The 24,938-nt window shown below is 42.5% G+C and overlaps 1 protein-coding gene across 1 annotated transcript; it reads left to right on the top strand.

The window, feature by feature from the left end:
• Positions 1-751: 751 nt before the first annotated feature.
• On the top strand, positions 752-23,975 carry MTRF1 (mitochondrial translation release factor 1; the record flags this gene model as incomplete). The annotated part of the gene is made up of 9 exons (XM_080689224.1): positions 752-1,169; positions 7,606-7,697; positions 10,674-10,755; positions 11,866-11,973; positions 16,602-16,774; positions 17,930-18,047; positions 20,540-20,676; positions 21,532-21,630; positions 23,862-23,975. 9 exons carry the CDS (start codon positions 752-754, stop codon positions 23,973-23,975), a joined length of 1,341 nt encoding a protein of 446 aa, XP_080545350.1.
• Between the last annotated feature and the right edge of the window lie 963 nt (positions 23,976-24,938).

Genomic DNA, 24,938 nt, shown 5'->3' on the forward strand with positions numbered 1-24,938 from the left:
CTTTCAGATGCTTATTTACACACATCTAGACTCTGGATATCTTAATATATTGTTATTATTGTGTGTGTGTGTGTGTGTGTGTGTGTGTGTGTGTGTGTGTGTTCCTAGGATTGAACTCAGGGGCATTGTACTTCCAAGCTACACCCCCAGTCCTATTTTATTTTTTTTAATTATTTAACTTATTTATTTTGTGGTATTGGGGTTCCTGGAAGCCCTTCTACCTCTGGGCTACACTCCCAGACCAATTTTTTATATATATTTTTGAAACAGGGTCTCTTACGCCAGCGCAGCTGGCTTCGAACCTGCACGATCCTCCTGTCTCCGCCTCCCAAGCGCGGGGATTACAAGCGTGCGCCACCATGCCCGGCTTTATTTTTTGTTTGGAAACAAGTTCTAAGTTGCTGAGAACCTCTCTAATTTGCCGAGGCTGGTTTCAAACCTACAATCCTCCTGTCTCAGCCTCCCAAGTACTGGGATTACAGGTATGCACTACCACCCGGATATATATACATGTATGTATGTATGTATGTATGTATAGATAGATAGATAGATATTGGTAGATATACATATATATTGTTATTCAGAGGTTTGAAGGATTCTTCTTGTGAGTTACTGAATTTGGGGACTGTGTTTCAAGATGGCTGACAAAGTGAACTAAAGGTTTCTTTGAAGCTCCTTCCAGCTTTATTATCATACATATCTCTAAGGTTGACTTATTTTTCTGGTTGTTTATTGTATTTCAGATGCTGGGATGAATCGTCATCTGTGTGTTTGGCTTTTTAGACATCCATCTCTTCATGCTTATCCCCAGTATCACACCCACCTCCATTCTCATCAATTTAGACAGATACATTTTGATACAAGGCTGTGGGTTCTTAAACAAAACAGGAATCATATTCTCCATCATCTGTTAAATAAGAACTTGTCCAAGAGATATTTTCATCAAGATACCAAGATGCTCTGGAAGCATAAAGCTCTACAGAAGTATATGGAAGACCTGTATAAGGAGTACCAAACACTTGGTCAGTGTTTGCAGGATAGTTCTGTGAATGAAGGAAACCGAAGGTCCTTGAACCGAAGGCATGCAGAGTTGGCACCACTTGCAGCCATTTGCCAAGAAATTCAGGAGGCTGAAAAAGCTATTGAAGAATTAGAATCAATGTGTAAAAGTAGGTAAAAGGTGTGTGTGTGTGTGTGTGTGTGTGTGTGTGTGTGTGTGTGTGTGTTGTGAGTACAGCTGACTTTCTACTTAAAGTTTTATTGAACTCCAATTTTTTTTTCTTTTCTTCAGTACTGAGGATTGAGTCCAGGGGCATTCTACCTCCGAGCTACACCCCCAGCTCTGTTTTTTTTTTTCTTTTGGTGATACTGGGGTTCCTGGAAGCCCTTCTACCTCCAGTATACACTCCCACGGGCTACACTCCCAGACCTATTTTTTAACATTTTTATGTGGAAACAGAGTCTCTTAAGCCAGCATGGCTGGCTCCGAACCAGCGCAATCCTCCTGTTTCCACCTCCCAAGCTCCGGGGATTACAAGTGTGCGCCACCACGCCCGGCTCTATTTTTTTATTTTGAAACAGGGTCTCACTGGTTGCAAAGGGCCTCACCAAGTAGTTACTGAGGCTTTCTGCGAATGGCAGTCCTCCTGTCTCAGCCTCCCAAATGCTTGAACTCCATTTTTTTTAAAAAAAAGCTTATAAATAAGTGTGGTGGCACATGCTTGTAATCCCAGTCCTTGGGAAGCTGAGACAGGATCACAAGTTCAGCAACTTGGTGAGGCAGTGAGCATTTTTGGATTTTCAGGTTTTTTGTTTTGTTTTGTGGTACTGGGTATTGAACCCAGGGGCATTCTACCTCTGAGCTATACCCGCAACGTGTGTGTGTGTGTGTGTGTGTGTGTGTGTGTGTGTGTGTGTCCATAAATTGGTCCCAAGGACATTCTATATCTGAGCTTCTACCTCTAAGCTACTTTATTTACTTTATACTTTTTTTTATTCTTTTTTTTTTTTTTTTTTTTTTTGTGGTACTGGGGATAGAACCCAGGGGCATTCTACCTCTGAGTTACACTCCAGCCTATTTTTTGTTCTTTACTTTGAAATAGGGTCTTACTGAGTTGCAAAGACCCTCACTAAGTAGCCGAGGCTGGTTGTGCACTGCGATCCTCCTGTCTCAGTCTCTCGAATGCTGGGATTACAAGCGTGCGCCACCACCCCTGGCTTATTCTTTTGTTTTAAAAAGTGTCTCACTAAGTTGTGGATGGCCTCACTAAGTTGCTGAAGCTGGCTGCAAACCTATGATTTGATCCTCCCGTCTCAGCCTCACTTGCATCCTCCTGCTTCTGACTCCCAAGTACTGGGATTAAAAGTGTGTACCACCATGCCTGGCTCATTTTTATTTTGAAATAGGGTCTTGCTAGGTTGATGAGATTCTCACTACTTGCTGATGCTGTCCTCACACCTACGATCCTCCTGTCTCAGCCTCTCAAGTAGTAGGATTACAAGCATGCACCACCACAACCGGCTATGAGGTACCACACACACACACAAAAAAAAAAAGTCAGTCCCCAAGCTGGGTATGGTATCAAACGCCTGTAATCCCAGTATTTGGAAGGCTAAGAAAGGATTGCAGATTCACAGTCAGCCTTAGCAATATACAAGGCCCTCTATAATTTAGCAAAACTCTGTTTTTTGTTTTTTGGTTTTGGGGGCTTTTTTTTTTTTATGCTACTGGGGTTCCTGGAAACCCTTCTACTTTTGAGCTACACACCCAGACCTATTTTTTATACTTTTTTGATTTGGAAACAGAGTCGAACCTGCACGATCCTCCTGTCTCCACCTCCCAAGTGCAGGGATTGCAAGCGTGCGCCACCGTGCCCGGCACAAGACTCTGTTTTTTGTTTGTTTGTTTGTTTGTTTTTGTTTGTTTGTTTTTTGTTTTTGTGGTACTGGGGTTCCTGGAAACCCTTATACCTCCAGGCTACACTCCCAGACCTATTTTATACTTCTTTAAAATTTGGAAACAGTGTCTCTTAAGCCGGCAAGGCTGGCTTCGAACCTGCGTGATCCTTCTGTCTGCCTCCAAGCGCTGGGATTACAAGCGTGCACCACCACGCCTGGCTAAGACTCTGTTTAAAAAAAAAAAAAAAAATAGGGCTGGGAGTGTAACTCAGAGGTAGAATGACCCTGGATTCAATCCCCAGTACCACACACACAAAGAAGCCAATCCCAATGGGCATGGTGTGTACACCTATAATCCCAGTACTGGAGAGGCTGAGACAGAAGGATCTCTCAGGTTTGAAGCCAGCCTCAGCAATTTAGTGAGAACCTGTTTCAAAATAAAATAGAGCTTGGGTATATCTCAGAGGTAAGGTGTCCCTGGGTTCTTAGTATACCACTCCCCACAGAAAGGTCAGTCCTTTTACAGAATTTGTCTTGGATGTCATACTTTGGTTTCAGTCAGCTCTTACAAAACAAATATGGCTTTTTTTTCTCTTTTATATAATGAGTATATAATTGTCTTAACTTCATCCCTAACCTCATTGTCTGTTTGACAGTGACAGGGCCCAAATCTTACTCATGTCAAATCTCCTGCAGCACCAAACATAGGATTAACTGGCTCTCAAATCTTTACTGATATAAAATTAAATTAGATTGGATTTTACAATTTACAACAAATAAGAAGGAGCCACAAAACCCCACAAAACCAACAATATATATACACACACACACACACACACACACACACACACACACACATGCATACATACATACATATATACATATATATGTGTGAGTGTGTATATATATATGTGGGGGGGGGGTTATGTTTTGTTTTGTTTTTGCAGTACTGGGGATGGAACCCAGGGCATTCTACCTTGAGCTACATATTCAGCCCTATTTTTGATTTTTTTTATTTTAAATTTTTTTAAATTTTTATTTATTTATTTATTTATTTATTTTTTGCTTGCAGGGTCTGGAGATGGAACCCACAGGCATTTGACCTCTAAGCTACACCCCCTACCCCAATTTTTTTTTTTTTTTTTTCCGGGTTTGGGGATAGAACCCAGGGGCATTCGACCTCCGAACTACACCCCCTGCCCTGTTTTTTATTCTTTATTTTGAAACCGGGTCTTACTAAGTTATGGAAGGCCTCACTGTATAGCTGAGGCTGTCCACGAACCTCGATCTTCTAGTCTCAGCCTCCTGAATTCTGGGATTATAAGCGTGCGCCACCACGCCTGGCTTATTCTTTATTTTTGAAACAGGGTCTCACTGAGTTGTGAAGGGCCTCACTAAGGAGCTGAGGCTGTCCGTGAACCACGATCCTCCAGTCTCAGCCTCCCGAATGCTGGGATTACAAGTGTGCGCCACCACGCCTGGCTTTATTTTTTTTTATTTTATTTTATTTATTTATTTATTTATTTATTTGGTAGTACTGGGGTTCCTAGAAGCCCTTCTACCTCCAGGCTACACTCCCAGACCTATTTTTACATTTTTTTATTTGGAAACAGGGTCTCCTAAGCCAGCGCACGTGGCTGGCTCGAACCTGCGCGATCCTCCTGTTTCTGCCTCCCAAGCGCGGGATTACAAGCGTGTGCCACCACGCCCGGCTATTTTTTATTCTTTATTTTGAAACAGGGTCTCACGGTGTTGCAAAGGCCTCACTAAGTAGTTGAGGCTATCCACGAACTGTGATCCTCCTTTCTCAGCCTCCCAAATGCTGGTATTAAAAGTGTGCACCACCATGCCTTGCTCTACCTCAATATTATTAAAGAGAAGTTTTTCTGGTACTTTGCACCAGGAGATATGGATAGAGTTCTATCAGCCTGGTTCCTGCTTATAGCATATGCTTAAAGTGTGGTTATAGTGGTGATATTTTAATTCTGCAGCAGATGATCCATAGTTAGAATTAGTTTGGATGACAGCTTAACCCGGAAGCCCTCCTGAAGTACTGATATCTGGGCTAGGCCCCCTCATTTTTGCTCCATGATACAATAGCTTTGCCCTCATCCTATATTATGATTGTGTCTATGTGTTCATCTTTCCCACACTGACACACTGAGGCTGGGACCATGTTTTATTCATCCTTGACTCCTCAGCAACTAGAGTATCTACTACCCAGTGTTAAGTGTCAAAACAGGAAGGAGGCATGGAAACCCCACCAGATGCTTATGACGTGTATGACCAGAGAAAATTTGTACTAAGAGCCTTCTCTCCTTTATAATTATTTCTTCTTGGCCAGACCTGGTGGCACACACTTGTAATTTCAGTACTTGAAAGGCTGAGACAAGAGGATCAGAGGTTCCTAACCAGCCTCAGCTACTTAGTGAGGCCCTCTGCAAGTGTTTCAAAATAAAGTCTAAAAAGTAGGGCTTGGGGTACATTGCCCCTGGGCTCAATCTCCAGTACCAGAAATTTAAGAAAAAAATGTTCTTTTCTTTGAAACCACCCTAGGCAATTTAGTGAGACCCTGTTTGGTAAAAATAAATAAAATAAAAAGGGCTACCGATATAGCTCAGTGGTAGCATGTCCGTGTTCAATCCCTAGCCCTCAGCCCTTAACCCCCCCCACACACACACATGAACACACAAATATTCTACTTCAGTTTGCAACTATCACCAACAGCACATTGATTCAGAAGTCATAGAATCTGCCGGGCGTGGTAGTGCATGCTTGTAATCCCCACTCTTGAGAGGCGGAGACAGGAGGATCGCGAAGGTTCGAAGCCAGCCTCGCTGGCTTAAGAGACCCTGTTTCCAAATTAAAAATATTAAATATAGGTCTGGGAGTGTAGCCCGGAGGTAGAAGGGTTTCCAGGAACCCCAGTACCACCAAAAAAAAAAAAAAAAAGTCCTAGAATCCACCAAACTCAGCCACTAAATCATTGTCATCTTGTTTTGCTAGAGTTCCATGATTTAAGTTTCTTCTTTCTTGGATGTATGGTACTAGATACTGAAACCAGGGATGTCTACCACTGAGTTTAAAAAAAGCTGCAGCCGGTCGTGGTGGCACACGCTTGTAATCCCTGCGCTTGGGAGGTGGAGATGGGAGGATCGTGCTGGTTCGAAGCCAGCCTCGCTGGCTTAAGAGACCCTGTTTCCAAATGAAAATATAAAATAGGTCTGGAGGTGTAGCACGGAAGTAGAAGGGTTTCCAGGAACCCAGCACCATCAAAAAAAAAAAAAAAAGGTGCAACCTGAGCCTGTTGTTGTTGTTGTTATACTGAGGATTGAACCCAGATGTATTTTACCTCCACGCTTCACCCTCAACAGAAACAGGGTCAACTGGAAACAGGGTCTCACTAGGTTACTGAGAGCCTTGCTAAATTGCCAAACCTGGCTTCGAACTTGTGATACGCCCGTCACAGCCTCCGAAGTACTATGATTACAAGCATGCGCCACCACACCCAGCCGAACCCCAGCTTTGTGAAACAGGGTCTCACTAATTACTGGCCTCCAAGCTGTGGTCTTCCTTTCTTAGCCTCTCAAGTATTAGAATTACAGGCATTGCCACCATGCCCGGCTCCCTATTTTATTCTTTATTTTGAAACAGGATCTCACTAAGTTGCAGAAGGCCTCACTAAGTTGCTGAGAAACTGTGATCTTCCTGTCTCAGCCTCCCAAGTACGATCTACAAGCTTGTGCCGCCATGCCAAGCAAGGAATCGTTGTTTCTATGAAGCACAAGTTACAAAAATGTATTTTGCATGACTGAGATAGTGTTTTTGAAAAAAAAAACATACTAAATATGAATGTGTCTAGAGATTTCATGAGTTCTTATTTCTGACTTAGCTTGAACAAATTGAGATTCTAGCCTTGAGTTATGGCATGGACCCTCAGATAAGACATGCTTACTCCAATTTGGGTTTATATTTAATTAGCCTTTTTTTTTTTTTATGTGGGTCTGGGAATGAAACCCAGGGGTATTCGACCTCCGAGCTATACCTCCTGCCCTATTTTTTATTCTTTATTTTGAAACAGGGTCTCACTAAGTAGCTGAGGCTGTTTGCGAACCGTGATCATCCGGTCTCAGCCTCCGGAATGCTGGGATTACAAGCATGCACCATCACACCTGGCTTGCCATTTTTATTATTTATTTGTTTATTTTGTTTATTTATTTTTGTGGTAGTGGGGATGAAACCCAGGGGCATTTTACCTCTGAGCTATACCCCCAGCCCTATATTTTATTCTTTATTTTGAAACAAAGTCTCACTGAGTTGCAAAGGACCTCACTAAGTAGCTGAGGCTGGACGAGAATCATGATCCTCCTGTCTCAGCCTCTCAAATGCTGGGATTACAAGCATGGGCCACCAAGCCCGGCTTAACCAGTTCTTTTTAAGCCTGTTCAGTTAGTCACTATTTTCTCTAATTACTATTGACATTCAAATCATAGTCTTGGGGGGTCCAGATCAAACTTTTTCACATTGAGTTCTTTGCACATGCTTAGCAAATACTTCTTGATTCTCCAAGTGTCCCATTTGTTCTTTGGTATAATCCCTTACCTTCTCAACCAAAATAAACTTGGTAGACAAAGATGAAGTGACTGTTCAAGACTTTCTCTGTAAGTTTTAAAAAACTTTACCATTATTCCTGTTGCTGGTTTGTAGGTCTAAGTAAACAAGATGAAAAGCAATTACAAGAACTTGCATTAGAAGAAAGACAGAGCATTGATCAAAAAATCAATATGCTGTACAGTGAGGTATGTTTTAGGAAGTAGACTAATTTAAGTATATTAATATGAAGAAATACTCTTCCTGTTAGACTATGATTTGGTGCTCAAAGTATTTTCTAAACGCTTGTTTATTAAGTGTTCGTGTATGCGTGTGCGTGTGCGTGTGTGTGTGTGGTGGTGGTGCTGGGATGGAACCCGGGGTAGTCTACCATTTAGGTACACTCCCAGCCCTATTTTATTTTTGAAATGGTGTCTCACAGTTTTGCTGAGAACCTTACTAAGTTGCCAAGGCTGGCTTTGAACCTGCAATCTGCCTGTCTCAGCCTTTCTGGGATTACAAGCATGTGAGACCACATCCAGCTTAAGTGTTCTCTTATAATAATTAAACTGAGCTTAGTGCTGTAATTTGCTACAGAATGAGAATGAAGAAATTATGATGTCAACCAATAAAACATACATTCTAGCTGGGCATGGTGGCACATGCTTGTTATCCCAGTACTTGGAGGCTGAGATAGAATCAAAGGTTTGAGGAAAGCCTCAGAAAGTAGAGAGATTCTCAACCTAGTGAGACCCTGTTTCAAAATAAAAATAAAATAGAGCTGAGGATATAGTTCAAAGGTAGAATGGTCCTGGGTTCACTCCCCAGTACCAAAAATAAAAAATAAAACAAACATTCCTAAGAGAGAAATAACAATTGAAACAGAATCTATTAATTGACCAGGCAAGAGAATACATTCTGGTAAAGAAATTTAGTTACCATAGGGAAGAATCAGGGGTTTTATATGTTAAATGAGGCTGGGGGGGCTGGGCATGGTAACTCACACCTGTAATCCCAGTACTTAGAAAGTTAGGACAAGAGGATTTCAGGTTCAAGGCCAGCCTCAACAAATTAAAAAGACCCTCTGTAACTTATCAAGACCCTGTTTCAAAATAAAATAAAAGAAAAAGAAAATAGGGCTGAGAGTGTAGCTTAGAGATAGAATGCCACTGGATTCAATCTCCAATACCAAAATTAAAAATTTTTTAAAGGGAAGGGAGTGGGGTGTCATTGGGGTTATATTAATTATGGATTGAAAATTTGTACCCTATGAAGGGGGCACCAAGTACTGTGTGAATGTATGTCAGTGTCAACTTGATTTACATTATGATGTGGAACTCTAATGCACCAATCAAATGTTTAAAAAAAAGAAACTTTGCACTCTGGGTAGAATGGAATGCATCCGAGAGTGTAAAGTTGGAGGCGGTTGGTTACCACGGGCCTTTTGGAGCGCCTTGTAAGACTTTGTTGTACTAGAGTCTCTGTCAGCATTAGCTGATATCTCCGAGACACACAAGGAGAAGTTTTTTTTTGCAGTAGTAGTTTCCTTCTAGCTCAGTGGATTGTTTGTCTATAAAAACAGTGAAGAACACAGGGCTTTGTGGTGCGTTCCTTCTGTCATATTACCATCAGCCTGCCTTCACCTTCTTCCTCAGAGAGCCAAAGAGGGGTCTTAAAGGAGTCAGAGGGATGAAGTAGAAGTATCAGTTAATTTAATCACCGATTTAACCAGTTAATCAAAGGCAAAAAGTAAAATTCCTAACCGTTTGTGAAATATTTTCTACCATAGAATATATATTTCTTTTCTTTATCCTTTTTTTTTTTTCTTCAGTATTTGGAATTGAACTCAGGAGTATTCTATCTCCAAACTTTGCCCCATTCCTATTTTTTATTCTTTTTTTTTTTTTATGGTACTGAGGTGGAACCCAGAGGCTTTCTACCTCCGGGCTATACTCCCAGACCTATTTTATACTTTATTTGGAAACAGGGTCTCACTAAGTTGCTGAGAGCCTCACTAAGTAGCTGAGGCTGGCTTTGAACCTGCGCGATCCTCCTGTCTCAGCCTCCCAAGCGCTGAGATTACAAGCGTGCGCCACCACGCCCAGCTCTGTTTTATTTTTTATTGTGAAACAAGGTCTTGCCGGGCGTGGTGGCACAGCTTGTAATCCCCGCGCTTGGGAGGCGGAGACAGGAGGATCGTGCAGGTTCGAAGCTAGCTGCGCTGGTTTAAGAGACCCTGTTTCCAAATAAAATATAAAATAAAGTCTGGGAGTGTAGCCCGGAGGTAGAAGAATATCCAAAAAATAATAATAATTTTAAAAAACATAAAGCCCACCAATAAAATGAAGAAGTACCACCAAAAAAATAATAATAAATAAAACATAAAGCCAGGGGTGGTGGCGCATTTTTGTTATCCCAGAATTGGGGAGGCTGAGACAGGAGGATTGCAGGTTCATGGCCAACCTCAGCTACTTAGTGAGGCCTGCAATTTAGTGAGACCCTATTTCAAAATAAAAAAATTTAAAAAAGGGCTGAGAGTGTAGCTCAGAGATAGAATGGCCCTGGGTTTAATCCCCAGTACCACACACACACACACACACACACACACACACACACACACACACACAAGGCTGGTAGTAAAACTCAAAGGTAAAATGCCCCTGAGTTCAATCCCATGCCAATAATAATAATAATAATAATAATAATAGTTGGGACACCCATTGAGAAGGCAAGACATGGCATGGGGTCCACCATCATTTATGGCTGGGAAAGATAAGCACTCATATATAAAAAGCCTTCATTTATCCCAAATAAGGACTTTCAAAGCCTTGCTCATTCATTGGAGAAAAGAAGCTACTGTTCTGAGCTAATTACAAGAGGCAAAATAGAAAGAAAATTGAATGGAGCATTCTGGGCTTTGATCTAAATTTCTGCATTTTACAAAATTAAGATAATCTGATAGCACTGCAGAAAACATTCAGACAAGCACCGTCATTGTTAACATCAACTGGTCACTTGTTTTCATCTCTTGGGATCCACTCACTAGGACTGACTTCACTGGGTGCTATATGGTTTTGCTAATTGTTGGGTTTCTTAAAATGTTTTAAGGGCTTTTATTTAAGTTTAAATGATCATAATATTCCGAGGAAAATCTACACACCATGCTGATGTTTTTTCTTTTCCAGTTTTTTCAGAGTATAATACCAAAAGAGAAATATGATCAAAATGATGTTATTTTAGAGGTGACATCTGGAAGAACTACTGGAGGTTAGTAAAATCATGTTCCGTATTTAATTGTGTGTGTATGGCTGTATGTTACTAGGGATTGGACTCAGGAGGCTGCAGCACTGAACTTGGTCCCTACTGATTTATTTATTTATACAGACATACCTAGTAGGGATTGAACACAGGGACATTCTACCTCTGAGCTATATCCCCAGGGCTTTTGAATATATATATATATATATATATATATATATATATATATATATATATATATATTTTTTTTTTTTTTTTTTTTTTTTTTTTTTTTGGTGGTACTGGGGTTCCTGGAAGCCCTTCTACCTCTGGGCTACACTCCCAGGCCTTTTTTTTTTTTAATACTCTTTTATTTGGAAACAGGGTCTCCTAAGCCAGCGCACGCGGCTGGCTTCGAACCTGCGCGATCCTCCTGTCTCTGCCTCCCAAGCGCGGGGATTACAAACGTGCGCCACCACATCTGGCTTTTTATTTATTTATATATTTTGTGTATGGTATTTGGGATGGATTCCAGGGAAATTCTTCCCCTAAGCTACACCCCAGCCTTATTTTATTTTTATTTTGAAACAGATTCTCCCTAGTTTAATGAGACTCTCACTACTTGCTGAGGCTGTCTTAGAACCTGCCATCCTCCTGACTTAGCCTCCCAAGTACTGGAATCACAGGTGTGAGCCACCACACCAGCTTTATTCTTTATCTTGAAACAAGGTCTCACTAAGTTGTACAGGGCCTCACAAGTTGCTGAGACTGACCATGAACCTGCGATCCTCCTGTCTCAGCCTCCCATGTATTGGGATTATAGGCGGGTGCCGCCACGCCTGGCTCTTATTTTTTGTTTTGAGACATAACCTCATTAAGCCACAGATTGGCCTTGAATTTCTGATCCTCCTGCCCCAGCCCCCCCAGTATCTGGGACTACGGGCATGTGCCACCATGCCCTGCTAGTAAAATAGTATTATTGTAAATGAACTAAAAAACACTCCGTTTTAACCTCATTTGACATCACTGCAACATTAAAAGTCCACTAAACGTATTATCTTTGAAAATAGTTGCTCCTCATTTCCTAAGGGAGTCATATTGAAGGATAGCTTATGCTTAATAGTTTTGTTTCCTTTTTAGGCGATATATGCCAACAATTTACCCGAGAAATATTTGACATGTACCAGAATTATTCATGCTATAAACAATGGAAATTTGAACTCATAAATTATACACCAGCAGATTATGGTAAGCAAATTTGAAAATTTTTGTCCAGAAAAGATGTTGAATATTATTTTACATGATGTTGATTAGAACCATGTTGCCTTATTTATTTATTTATTTATTGTAATGGGGATTGAATCCAGAGGATTCTACCTCTGAAATATACCCCCAACCCTTTGTTTTTTTGTTTGTTTGTGTGTGTGTGTGGTACTGAGGGTAGAACCCAGGGGCTTTTCTACCTCCAGGCTATACTCCCAGACCTATTTTTTATACTTTATTTGGAAACAGGGTCTCATTAAGTTGCAGAGGGCCTCACTAAGTAGCTGAGTCTGGCTTTGAACCTGTGCGATCCACCTGTCTCAACCTCCTAAGTTCTGGGATTACAAGCATGCACACCAAGCCCAGCTTTATTTTTATTTTGAAACAGGGTTTTTACTAGGTTGATGAGAGTTTCACTACTTGCTGAGGCAGTCCTCGAATCTGTGATATTCTTGTCTCAGCCTCCCAAGTACTGGAGGCCAGCACACCCAGTTGTTGCATTATTTATAAAAACATATGGGAGGGCCGGGCGTGGTGGCACACGCTTGTAATCCCTGCGCTTGGGAGGCAGAGACAGGAGGATCGCACTGGTTCAGAGCCAGCCTCGCTGGCTTAAGAGACCTGTTTCCAAACAAAAAATATTAAAAAATAGGTCTGGGAGTGTAGCCCGGAGGTTGAAGAGCTTCCAGGAACTCCAGTACAAAAAAAAAAAAAAAACCATATGGGAGGCCAGGCGTGGTGGCGCACGTTTGTAGTGCCAGCGCTTGGGAGGCTGAAACAAGAGGATCACACAGGTTCAAAGCCAGCCTTAGCTACTGAGTGAGGCTCTCAGCAACTCAAGCAACTTAGTGAGGCCCTGTTTCCAAATAAAATATAAATAGGTCTGGGAGTATAGCCCAGAGGTAGAAAAGCCCCTGGGTTCCACCCAGTACCACCAAAAATATATTTATATGGGAGCCAGACTAGGTGGTGCACACCTCTAATTCCAGTTCTTGGGAGGCCCAGTGCTTGGGAGGCTGAAACAGGAGGATCAAAGGTTTGAGGACAGCCTCAGCAATTGGCGAGATCCTGTTTCCAAATAAAAAAATAATAATAATGATAGGGCTGAAGTGTAGCCTGGAGGTAGAAGGTCCCCGGGTTCCATCTCTAGTATCACACACACACCAAAAAAAATTGGTCTTTTATCACTTAAACACTGTGACTTAGGTTTACTAATCACAGTGGTATACTATAGCAGAGGGGTGTGTGTGTGTGTGTGTGTGTTTTACTAGGGGTGGAACCCAGATGCATTCTACCTCTGGGCTGCATCCCAGCCTTTATTTTTTGGTTGGAAGGAGGTCTTGCTAGGTTGATTCGAGTTTTACTAATTTTTTTTTTTTTTTTTTTTGGTGGTACTAGGGGTGGAACCCAGAGGCTTTCTACCTCTAGACTACACTCCCAGACCTATTTTGTATTTTATTTAGAAACAGGGCCTCACTAAGTTGCTGAGGCTGGCTTCGAACCTGCGCGATCCTCCTGTCTCAGCCTCCCAACTACAGGGATTACAAGCATTTGCCACCATGCCTGGCTGTACGTGAGAGATTTTTTTTCCTCTGTGGTACTTGGGGGAACCCTGGGGCATTCTATCTTCGACCTACACCCCCAGCCCTAGTTTTTATTCTTTATTTTGAGATGGGGTTCACTAAGTTGCAAAGGGCCCCAGTAAGTAGCTGAGGCTGTCCACGAACCGCGATCCTCCTGTCTCGGCCTCCTGAACGCTGGGATCACAAGCGTGCGCCACCACGCCCGGAGTATGCGAGAGGTTTTAAAAGGCTCGTGGGTGAAATCTGCTAACTGGCTGGATTCACAGGGGCTGTTGCTCGTACAGTGCGCCTGCGCGCGCAGCCCTGCAGCCTGCGAGATAGATATCACTAATCTCACTGTATGATGATCTGAGCTCAGAGAATAAGTAACTAACCCAGGAGCACTCGGGAAGTCACGGCCATTTGGGGATTAAACTTAAGTCTGTCTGATCCAGAGCGGCGCTGCATCCCATTAATTTCTCCTGACGGGGAAGATGAGGCGCAGGGAGTCTGTGTCACCGGTTAAGCCGGGGAGATGGTGATAGTCACCCCTGCCACTGAGTGGAGGGGAAGTGGGAGAGCGAGGGCAAGAACAACCGTGGGGAAGAGTAACCGCGGTGGTCTTCCTCATCGCTTTTGCTGCGCTGGCTTTGCATGTACTGGGCGTGTTTTCTTATCACCAGCCCCCAATGAGAGTTTTTTTTTTAGTTAAGTTAGAGGTTATACTGAGTAACCTTTTAGAAATATCAGTAACACTGAATTGTGCAGCCAGACCTTCTCTGAGAGAACAGAACTCGGTAAGTATATCTGATAGTTACTGGCAGAGAGACTGATCCTAAGAAGTGAGGGGGAAACTTTAGCGTGAGAGCATTCAAGGCACCAGGCTTTGAGGAGAGGTCACAGTGAGACAGAGTAGTGGGCAAAAGAAAAGAGAAGTCAGGTATGCAGGGAAAGGATAGGGACAGTATAGTGGAGGTAAAAAGGGGCAATTTCTAGGCAAATATAATCAGAAACAACAACATTCTAAAGCGAGAATAAGCCAGACATGGTGGTGCGTACTTGTGATCCCACTACTTGGGAGGCTGAGACAGGAGGATCCGAGGTTTGCGGCCAGCCTCAGCAAGGAGTGAATCTCTCATCTCAATTCTGAAACAGCAAGACTGTTTCAGAATTTAAAAATAAAATAAAATAGGGTTGGTGGTGTAGCTTGGAGGTAGAATGCCCCTGGATTCAACCCTCAATACCCCCCACGCCACACACACACACACACACACACACACACACACACACACACCACACATATACACGCGCATGTGCAAACACACAAAGATTTTTATGTGGTGCTGGGATTAAAGCCTGCACCACCACACCCAGTTTGAATGTTCTTTTATATATGGCACCATATTTGCCCAGGGTTATGTAGGGTAATTCAAATAAAGCCAGGCATGGTGGTACATGCTTGTAATCCTAGTACTTGAGAGGTTGAGACAGAAGGATCTCAGGTTCGAGGCCAGCCTCAGCATTTTAGTGAGGCTCTCAGCAACTTAGTGAGACCCTGTTTCCAAGTAAAATATAAAATAGGTCTGGAGGAGGTGTAGCTCAGAGGTAGAATGCCCCTGGCTTCCATCCCAGTACCACAAAAAAGAAAATGTCCCAGTATTTTTCCACCAATAGTTTTTTTTTTATCCTAACAGTTAAAACTTATTATAGAAAATTTACAAACAAAAACTATTGGGAGGCTGAGACAGGAGGATAAAGGTTCGAGGACAGCCTCAGCTACTTAGTGAGGCCCTTTGCTACTCAGTGAGACCCTGTTTCAAAGTAAAGAATAAAAAATAGGGCTGAAGGTCGGGCGTGGTGGCGCACGCTTGTAATCCCTGCGCTTGGGAGGCGGAGACAGGAGGATCGCACAGGTTTGTAGTCAGCCGCACTGGCTTAGGAGACCCTGTTTCCAAATAAAAAATATATAAAAATAGGTCTGGGAGTGTAGCCCAGAGGTAGAAGGGCTTCCAGGAACCCAGTACCACCAAAAAAAAAAAAAAAAAAAAAAAAAATAGGGCTGGGGATGTAGCTCAGAGGTGGTTCTGGGTTCTATCCCCAGTAATGAAAAAAAAAAAAAACTATAAAAAGTAAACATATAAAAAATATAAAATCTCTTGTTACTCTATTCCCTAGAGATAAGCATAAATAATATTTTGGTGTTACCCTTTATATATTAACATATTCACTTTGGGAAAATGTAAGTGGTTTTTGGTTTTTGTTTTATTTTGGTGCTGAGGATTGAACTCAGGAACAAACTATATCCAAAGTACACCCCTCGGCCCTTTTTCTTTTTCTTCTTCTTTTTTTTTTTGTGTGTGTGTTAGTGTATGTTACTGGGAACTGAGCTCAGCCATTCTACTTCTGAGCTACACGCCCAGGACTATTTTTATTTTTTTTTTGAAACCAAGTCTCACTACTTGCTGAGGCTGTCCTCGAACCTGCAATCCTCATGTCTCAGCCTCCCAAGTACTGGGATTACAGGCATGTGCCACCATGCCTAAGTGTTATCTTTTGTTTTAAAATAGGGTCTCACTGAGCTGGACATTGTGGCGCACGCTTGTTATCCCAGCATTCAGGAGGCTGAGACCGGAGGATCGCGATTTGTGGACAGCCTCAGCTACTTAGCAAGGCCCTTTGCAACTCAGTGAGACCCTGTTTCAAGAAATAAAAAAGGCTAAAAAATAGGGCCACAAGTGTAGCTTGTAGGTATAATTCCCCTGGTTCCATCTTCAGTACTGCAAAAGAAAAAAAAATATAGGGTTTCATTAGGTTACTGATAATCTAACTACACTGCTGTGAGGCTGTCCTCAACTCTTTGATCCTCCTATCTCAGCCTCCCAACTACTAGGATTACAGGCGTATACCACCATGCCCAGTAGGAAAATGTAGTTTTGTACTTACTTTACTCATCTCAGGTTCTGTAATCAAATTCAGACCTTAAATTAAGGACTTTTAGGATCCTAATTCCTTTCAAATAGAATTCATTAATATTTTTAATTGTTTTTCTAGGCGGACTACATCATGCAGCTGCTCGAATTTCTGGTAATGATGTGTATAAGCATTTGAAATATGAAGGTGGGATTCACCGAGTTCAGCGGATCCCTGAAGTGGGCCTGTCGTCAAGGATGCAACGTATTCACACAGGAACAATGTCAGTTATTGTCCTTCCTCAACCAGATGAGGTACTCACCAGGAGTCCACACTCTGTGTGTGTCTGCATGTGTTTTACATGTATTTTGTATGTTCTTAGAATATGTTCTTAGAATATGGTAGCATACACCTGTAATACAACTCTGGGATGATAATGAACCTTCTGAAAGATTACATAACTCTGATCTCATGATAAATCAGTGTTAAAAATAGCAGCCCATCAAAATTACTTCTTCGTCATAAGTTATTCATTGTTTAGTTTAATGCCTACTAATTACTTTTTTCCCTTTATTTCTTTTTTGGTCCTGGGATTTGAACCCAGGGGCATTCTACCTCTGTCCTACAATTCCAGCCCCACCTTTTTATAATATTTATTTATTTATTTATTTTAAAGAAAGGCTGACTGCCACGTGCAGCGCCTCAGTTGGCTGTGTCTGGAGTCTTGGAAGCTTGACCACCCTGCGTTCTCCTACAAATGGACCTTGAGAGCCTGTTTGGAGGCTCTAGCAGGGGAGCGCAGCTACTCGTGTACCCGTGACCGAAGCCCGGTCCTCTTCTATTGGGGGAAGCTCACCCTCTTTGAGCGAGCGCGCAGCTTTGGGAGGGACACACGTGGAGGGTGAGGGAGGAAGGGGACACCGCCTCGCCAGCCAGGTCAGCCGAATCGACCCTGGCGATCAATGGGGTGACAGATGTCGCAGCCAGATCGCACTCACGTCCTTTTACTTTAACTAATAGGACCCTCCCACCCCAAGTTTCTAAGGGTCTAAGTTGCTGAGGTTGGCCTTAAACCTGCAATACTCCTGTCTCAGCCTCCCAAGTGTATGAATTGTCTTCACACAAAAGTTTAGTTTATTTGAAAAACATTAGAATAAATTTAATATTAAAGTGTTCATGGAGCTGGGCATGGTGGCATACACCTGTAATTCCAGTATTTTGGAGGCCAAGACCGGAAGATTGCATGTTCAAAGCCAGTCTCAGCAACTTATCAAGGCTCTCAGAAACTTGGGAATTTGAGGAGACCATCTCCAAACAAAAAATAAAATAGAGGTAGAATGCCCCTGGGCTTGATCCTTAGCAACACGCACGTGCACACACGCGCACACACACGCACACACGCACTCATGCTTGCGCATACAGTATTTTACAGAGTGTAGAAGTTAATTTATGTTATACTTTTGTTCTAGGTCGATGTGAAAGTGGATCCCAGGGACTTACGCGTTGATACATTTCGAGCCAAAGGGGCAGGAGGGCAGCACGTTAATACAACGGACAGTGCTGTTAGGCTCGTCCATACCCCCACGGGTAAGCAAGCCCCACCTTTTCTAACACGTTTACCCTTCTTTTCACATCTTAACTCTTCAGCATTTAGATGGAAGTAGATTAGGATCTGGTTCCTCGTACAAAGCCTTTACAGGTGACACTGGGATTGTGGTCCGAGGTCCCCATTGTGTTTATATTCCCTTCTGTTTGGAAAAAGTGTCTGAAGCCAGGCATGGTGGTGCCCGCTTATAATCCCAGCATCTGAGAGCTGTGACAGGAGGACTGTAGTTCTCGAACAGCCTCAGCTGCTTAGTGAAGCCCTTTGTAACTCACTGAGATCCTGCTTCAAATAAAGAATAAAAGCCCATTGCCGGGCGTGGTGGCGCACGATTGTAATCCCCGCGCTTGGGAGGCAGAGACAGGAGGATCGCGCAGGTTCGAAGCTAGCCACGCGCGCTGGCTTAGGAGACCCTGTTTCCAAATAAAAATGTAAAAATAGGTCTGGGAGTGTAGCCCGGAGATAGAAGGGCTTCCAGGAACCCCAGTACCACCAAAAAAAAAAAAAAAGAATAAAAGCCCAAAGCCGGGCGTGGTGATGCACGCTTGCAACCCCAGTGCTTAGGAGGCTGAGGCAGGGGGATCGCACAGGTTCGAAGCCAGCCTCAGCTACTTAGTGAGGCTCTCAGCAACTTAGTGACACCCTGTTTCCAAATAAAATACAAAATAGGTCTGGGAGTATAGCCTGGAGATTAAAAAAAAAAAAAAAAAAAGGCCCTGGGTTCCATCCCCAGTGCCACAAAAATAAACAAATAAATAAATAATAATTAAAAAAAATAGGGCTGGGGGTGTAGCTCAGAGGTAGAATGCCCCAGGGTTCCATTCCCAGAACCAAAAAAAGAAAAGGTGTGTCTTGCAAAAGATGCAGATGATGAGAAGACCTATTCAGAGAAAATGCCCAGGTATGATGAACAGGGGGCAACCAAAGGGTCTCCAGCCCAGATACTAATGGAACACAGAGGCATACTGGACACGCCCCTCCCTACATCTTTTGTCATGTTTGCTCTACAAGGCTTTGCTGTATTAATACTGTAATTTTGTATATTGGTAATCTTGGTATATAATGAGATAGTTTCAAGAGTCCTTAGTAGGATTTTTCTTTTGGTACTGGGAGTTGACCCTGTGGGCATTCTGAGCTATTTTATTGTTTGTTTGTTTGTATATGGTCTTGGGATTGAACCCACTGGTGTTCTACTTCTGAGCTATACCCAAGCCCTATTTTTAAAATTCTTATTTCTTCCTCCCCCCGCCCCTTTGTGATACTGGGGTAGAACCCAGAAGGTTTCTACCACCAGGCTTTACTCCCAGACCTATTTTTATAATTTATTTGGAAACAGGGTCTCACTAAGTTGCTGAGAGCCTCACTAAGTAGCTGAGGCTGGCTTTGAACCTGTGCAATCCTCCTGTCTCAGCCTCCCAAGCACGGGGATTACAAGTGTGCGCCACCACGCCCGGCTAAAATCTTATTTCAAAACAGGGTCAGCCAGGCGTGGTGGCGCACGCGCTTGTAATCCCTGTGCTTGGGAGGCAGAGACAGGAGGATGGCACTGCTTCGAAGCCAGCAGCCTTGCTGGCTTAAGAGACCCTGTTTCCAAATAAAAAAATATAACATAGGTCTGGGAGTGTAGCCTGAAGATAGAACGGTTTCCAGGACCCCCCCCCCCCAAAGAAGTACCACCAAAAAAAGAAGAAAAAAAACAGGGTCTCATAAGTTGCTGAGGCTGTCCTCAAACCTGCAATCCTCCTGTCTTCAAGCTCCCAAGTACTGGGATTACCAGGGTGTGCCACCATCCCTGCTTTTATTTTTACTTTGAAACAGAATCTGGTTCAGTTACTGAAGGTCTCATTAAACTGCTCGGGCTGCCTTTGAACCTTCCGTCCTCCTGTGTCGTGCTCCCAGGTACTGGGATTAGAGGCTTACGCCACCACACCTGCTCCTAATGTTTTTTGTTTTGTTTTGTTTTTTGAGGTACTGGGGATGGAACCCAGGGGCATTCTACCTCTGAGTGACACCCCCAGCCGTATTTTTATTCTTTATTTGGAAACAGGGTCTCACTGAGTTGCAAAGGGCTCTCTGAGAACCATGATCCTCCTGTCTCAGACTCCGAGACTCTGTTTTAAAATAAAATAAAAATATGGCTGGGGTTAGCTCAGAGGTAGAACATCCCCAGGTTGAATCCCCAGTGGAAAGAAAAGATAGCTGGAGGAGCTGAGGAAAAGGCAGTCAGGGAGTGGAGTATGTATAACCACCTGCTGCTTTGTCCTCTCATCTGAAACATCTCATGTAAACGTCAGAATCTAAACCACCACCTGTAGCCACCACCATCACTTTACATTAGTAGAACATGGTACATGCAAAACAGTTTTATCTTTCGTGAGCTTTTCCTTATTAACCTTTCTCCTTTAAAATGTTCTCAGTTCTACCTAATTTTGCCTGGGGAGGCTACAGTTCACCTCTGATCTCTGTTGTTTTTCAGGCATAGTAGTAGAATGTCAACAAGAACGATCACAGCTGAAAAATAAAGAAATAGCTTTGCGTGTGTTGAGAGCTAGACTCTACCAACAGATAATGGAGAAGGATAGGTCTCAACAACAAAGTGCCAGAAAACTACAGGTAAGACTTTAGTGTAATTTTTGTGTGTGTGAGAGTTTGGGGCTGGAACCCAGGGTCATGTGCCCTCTGAGCTACACACCCTGCCCTATTTTTTATTCTTTATTTTGAAACAGGGTCTCACTAAGTTGCGGAGAGCCTCACTAAGTAGCTGAGGCTGTCCAAGAACCACAATCCTCTGGTCTCAGCCTCCCAAATGCTGGGATTACAAGTGTGCGCCACGACACCCAGCTATTGGTGTAATAATTTAAACATTGCACAAAAAGTTATTTGGTATAGAAATATAGAATTTGTTCTTACACCGATGGAAATGTCTTAGAACATAAGGAAATGTGCTTATATGTAGATAAGCAATGACTTTAATGCTGTGGACTGATGGATTTTGATTAAACTTTGGCTTACCTGTTTGCAAGTAAGTAAATGGAAGATGCATAAATAGTTATTTCCCTTCAGTGTGTATATAATAACTGTTGTAAGAGGAAATTGGTTTTAAAGATAGAATGATCCTTTGGAATTTAAGAGATTTTCAGATATTTGGCTTACAGGCTTACGCCTTTTATCATAACCTTATGTGACTCAAATATAAGTGGCATTGCAGAAAACAGGGGACAGTGATTGCTACTGATAGAGATAAGAGATAGAGAGAGATTTGCTTTTTAATATATACTCTTCGGAACTCTTGGAGCTTTCTACTATATACGTTTAGAGCTTTTGCCTAGCACCCTTAGCACTTCCCCCCAACCGCCAAAAAGTGGAAAATAAACTGCTAACATAGAGAAGTCATTTACAAGTTCTTTTTGCATTGTGATAAAAGGAATGATAAAGTTAAAATATGAATTGCCTTTTGTCATGACACAGGTTGGAACAAGAGCCCAATCAGAGAGAATTCGGACATATAATTTCACTCAGGATAGAGTCACTGACCACAGAATAGCATATGAAGTCCGTGACATTAAGGTAATATTACTACGCTTTATGTACCTTCGCTTCTCAAAGAAAGAAGCCGAGTGTGGTGGTGCACCCTTGTAAACCCAGCCGTGGCAGGCTTACAATCACAGTACTAGGGAGGCTGAAACAGGAGGATTTGCAGGGTTTTTGTTTTTTGTTTTCTGTTTTATGGTACTAGGGATAGAACCCAGGGGCATTCCACCCCCGAGCTACATACCCAGCCCTATTTTTTTTTTTATTATTTCCTTTTTTTTTTTTTTTTTTAACGATACTGGGGATGGAACCCAGGGGCATTGTACCTCCAAGCTACACCCCCAGCCCCCAGCCCTATTTTTTAGGCCTTTTTTATTTTTGAAACAGCGTCTCACTGAGTTGCAAAAAGCCTCACTAAGTAGTAGCTGAGGCTGGCTGTGAACCTGGATCCTCCCATCCCAGCCTCCCAAATGCTGGGATTACAAGCATGCGCCACCATGTCCTGTTCGATTTGCAGGTTTGAGGACACCCTCATCAGTAGTAAGACTTTCATCAACTCAGCAAGACCCTATTTCAAAATAAACCCTGTTTCAAAATAAAAATAATGGGGTGTGGTGGCGTAAGTTTGTAATCCAGGTACTTGGGAGGCTGACACAGGAGGATCGCAGGTTCAAGGACAGCCTCAGCAAGTAGTGAAACTCATTGACCTAGTGAGACTTTGTTTCCAAATAAGAAATAAAAAATCGGAGCCAGGCATGGTGGCACACACTTGTTATCCCAGCATTTAGGAGGCTGAAACAGGGGCATCACGGTTTACAGACAGCCTCAGCTACTTAGTGCGGCCCTTTGCAACCCAGTTTAAAAAGTAAAAAAGACTAAAAAATAGGCCTGGGGTGTAGCTTGGAGGTACAATGCCCCTGAGTTCCATCCCCATTAACTGCAAAAAAAGAAAAAAGAAAAAATATTGGGCTGAGTTCAATCCCCAGTACCATAAAAAAAATAGTAATAATTAAAAATAAAAATAAGCCCGGCGTAGTGGCACTTGCTTGTAATCCCAGTACTTAGGAGGCTGAAACCAGAGGATCACAGGTTCACACCCAGCCTCAGCTACTTTGTGAGGCCTTCCACAACTTAGTGAGAGCCTGTTTCAAAATAAAGAATAAAAAATAGGGCTGGGGAATAACTCAGAGGTTGAATGCCCCTGGGTTTCATCCCCAATACCACACACACAAAAAAAGAATAAAAATAAAATAAGGCTGAAGGTGTAGCTCAGAGGTAGAATGCTCCAGGGTTCAATCCCTAGTACCACCAAAAAAAAAAAAAAAATCCTTTATAGGTAATGTTATTTATCTAGATAATATGCGTAGGCTAACATATAATGTGTAGTTTCACTATTTTTTTTTTTACAGTACTGGGTATAGAAACCCAGGGGCATTCTACCTCCAAGCTACACCCCCAGCCCTAGTTTTTATTTTTTATTTTGAAACAGGGTCTCAGTGAGTTACAAAGAGCTTCACTAAGTAGCTGAGGATGTCCTCAAACCAAGATCCTCCTATCTCAGCCTCCCAAATGCCGGGATTACAAGCATTCGCCACCACACCCAGCTTGCAAATTTCTTAATATCAGTCTCATCTCTTGTTCAGATTAATGGCTCCTTTCTGTCTTTTCCCTCTTTATATTTTTATCTCTTGCGTTGTTTTGTCATGCTTATTTACTCGTCTAGCTCTCCCACACGATTGTTAGCTTTTGAAAGTTAGGAACTAGAATCTTGGCTCTTCATGTGTTTGGTACACAGGTTAATCCAATTTGAAGACAAGTAATGAGACTCTTATCAACCTAGTGAGACCCTGTTTCAGAATAAAAATAAAATAGGGATGGAGGTATAACTCAGAGGTAGAATGCCCCAGGTTCAATCCCCAGTACACACACACACCAAAAGGGGGTGGGGTTTCTTGTTTCAGTCACGTCTGCTGGGCCTCGTTGCTTCAGACCTGTGGCTGCAGAGCACATTGTGGTCTGGTGCACGGCAAAGGAGGCATTCATCTCATGACCTGGAAGCAAAAAAGGGACAGAGACAGCGCCCCACGGTGCCCTTGGAGGGCAAGCCTCAGCGACCTACAACTTCCCACTAGGCCCCGCCTCCTGAGGTTTCCTCACCTTCCAATAGACCCATGTCGAGGACCTCCCAGTTAACACCTGGGCCTTTGGGAGGCATTCTAGATCCAAACTATAGCAACAGATTCTATAACAATGCTCTCTTTTACCAGGAATTTTTATGTGGAGAAAAGTGCCTGGATCAGCTAATTCAGAAACTGCTTCAATCAGCAGATGAAGAAGCCATTCTCGAACTTTTGGATAAAGATTTTAAATCTGCAAAATAAATGCTGATTTCTTATTTATATATTTATTTGTTAATTTTGGGTACTGGGGATTGAAACCACCTGGAAGCATTCTACCTCCAAGCTGTACCCCAGCCAACTTTTTTTTTTTTTTTTTGAAACAGAGTCTCTCTATGCTGATAAGAGTCAGATCAGGCTGACTTTGGACCTGTGATTCTCTCATCTCAGCCTCGCAAATACTGGGATTACAGGCCTGCACCACCATACCTGGCTCTGATCTCTTATTTATTATATAAATGGGATGGTTCTATATTGAGAAGTAGACTGAGGCATGAGAATCCTTATGAATATTAATAAAGTATAGCTATAAGTACACAGTACTTATGTATTTTTTAATGAATCAAATCACATTTCTTGTCATAAGGGTTGTTTTACATTTTAATAACAGTCCAGATTTCCAAGTAGAAATTAAGTATATGTCATTGAAAAGAAAAAGTGTTAAATTGACTTAGGATGGGTCACTTACTCTCTTTCCTGCCTTTTTTTTTTTTTTTTTTTTTTTTTTTTTTTGGCGGGTCTGGGGATGAAAGCCAGGGGCATTCTGCCTCTGAGCTACACCCCCTTCCCTGTTTTTTATTCTTTACTTTGAAACGGACTCACTAAGTTAATGGAGTGCCTAAGTAGCTGAAGTTATCCGTGAACTGCAATTCTCTGGTCTCAGCCTCCCAAATTCTGGGATCACAAGCGTGTGCCACCATGCCCAGCTTCTAACTTTTCTTAAACCACCTACATATTAAGAATTTTTCGCCAGACGTGGTGGCACACGCTTGTAATCCTCACACTTGGGAGGCAGAGACAGGAGGATTGCGCAGGTTCAAAGCCAGCCACGCTGGCTTAAGAGACCCTGTTTCCAAATAAAAATATAAAAATAGGTCTGGGAGTGTAAACCGGAGGTAGAAGGGTTTCCAGGAACCCTAGTACCAAAAAATAAATAAATAAATAAAA

The sequence above is a fragment of the Muscardinus avellanarius genome (genome assembly GCF_963383645.1).
Source record: "Muscardinus avellanarius genome assembly, chromosome: 2".
Lineage (NCBI taxonomy): Eukaryota > Metazoa > Chordata > Mammalia > Rodentia > Gliridae > Muscardinus > Muscardinus avellanarius.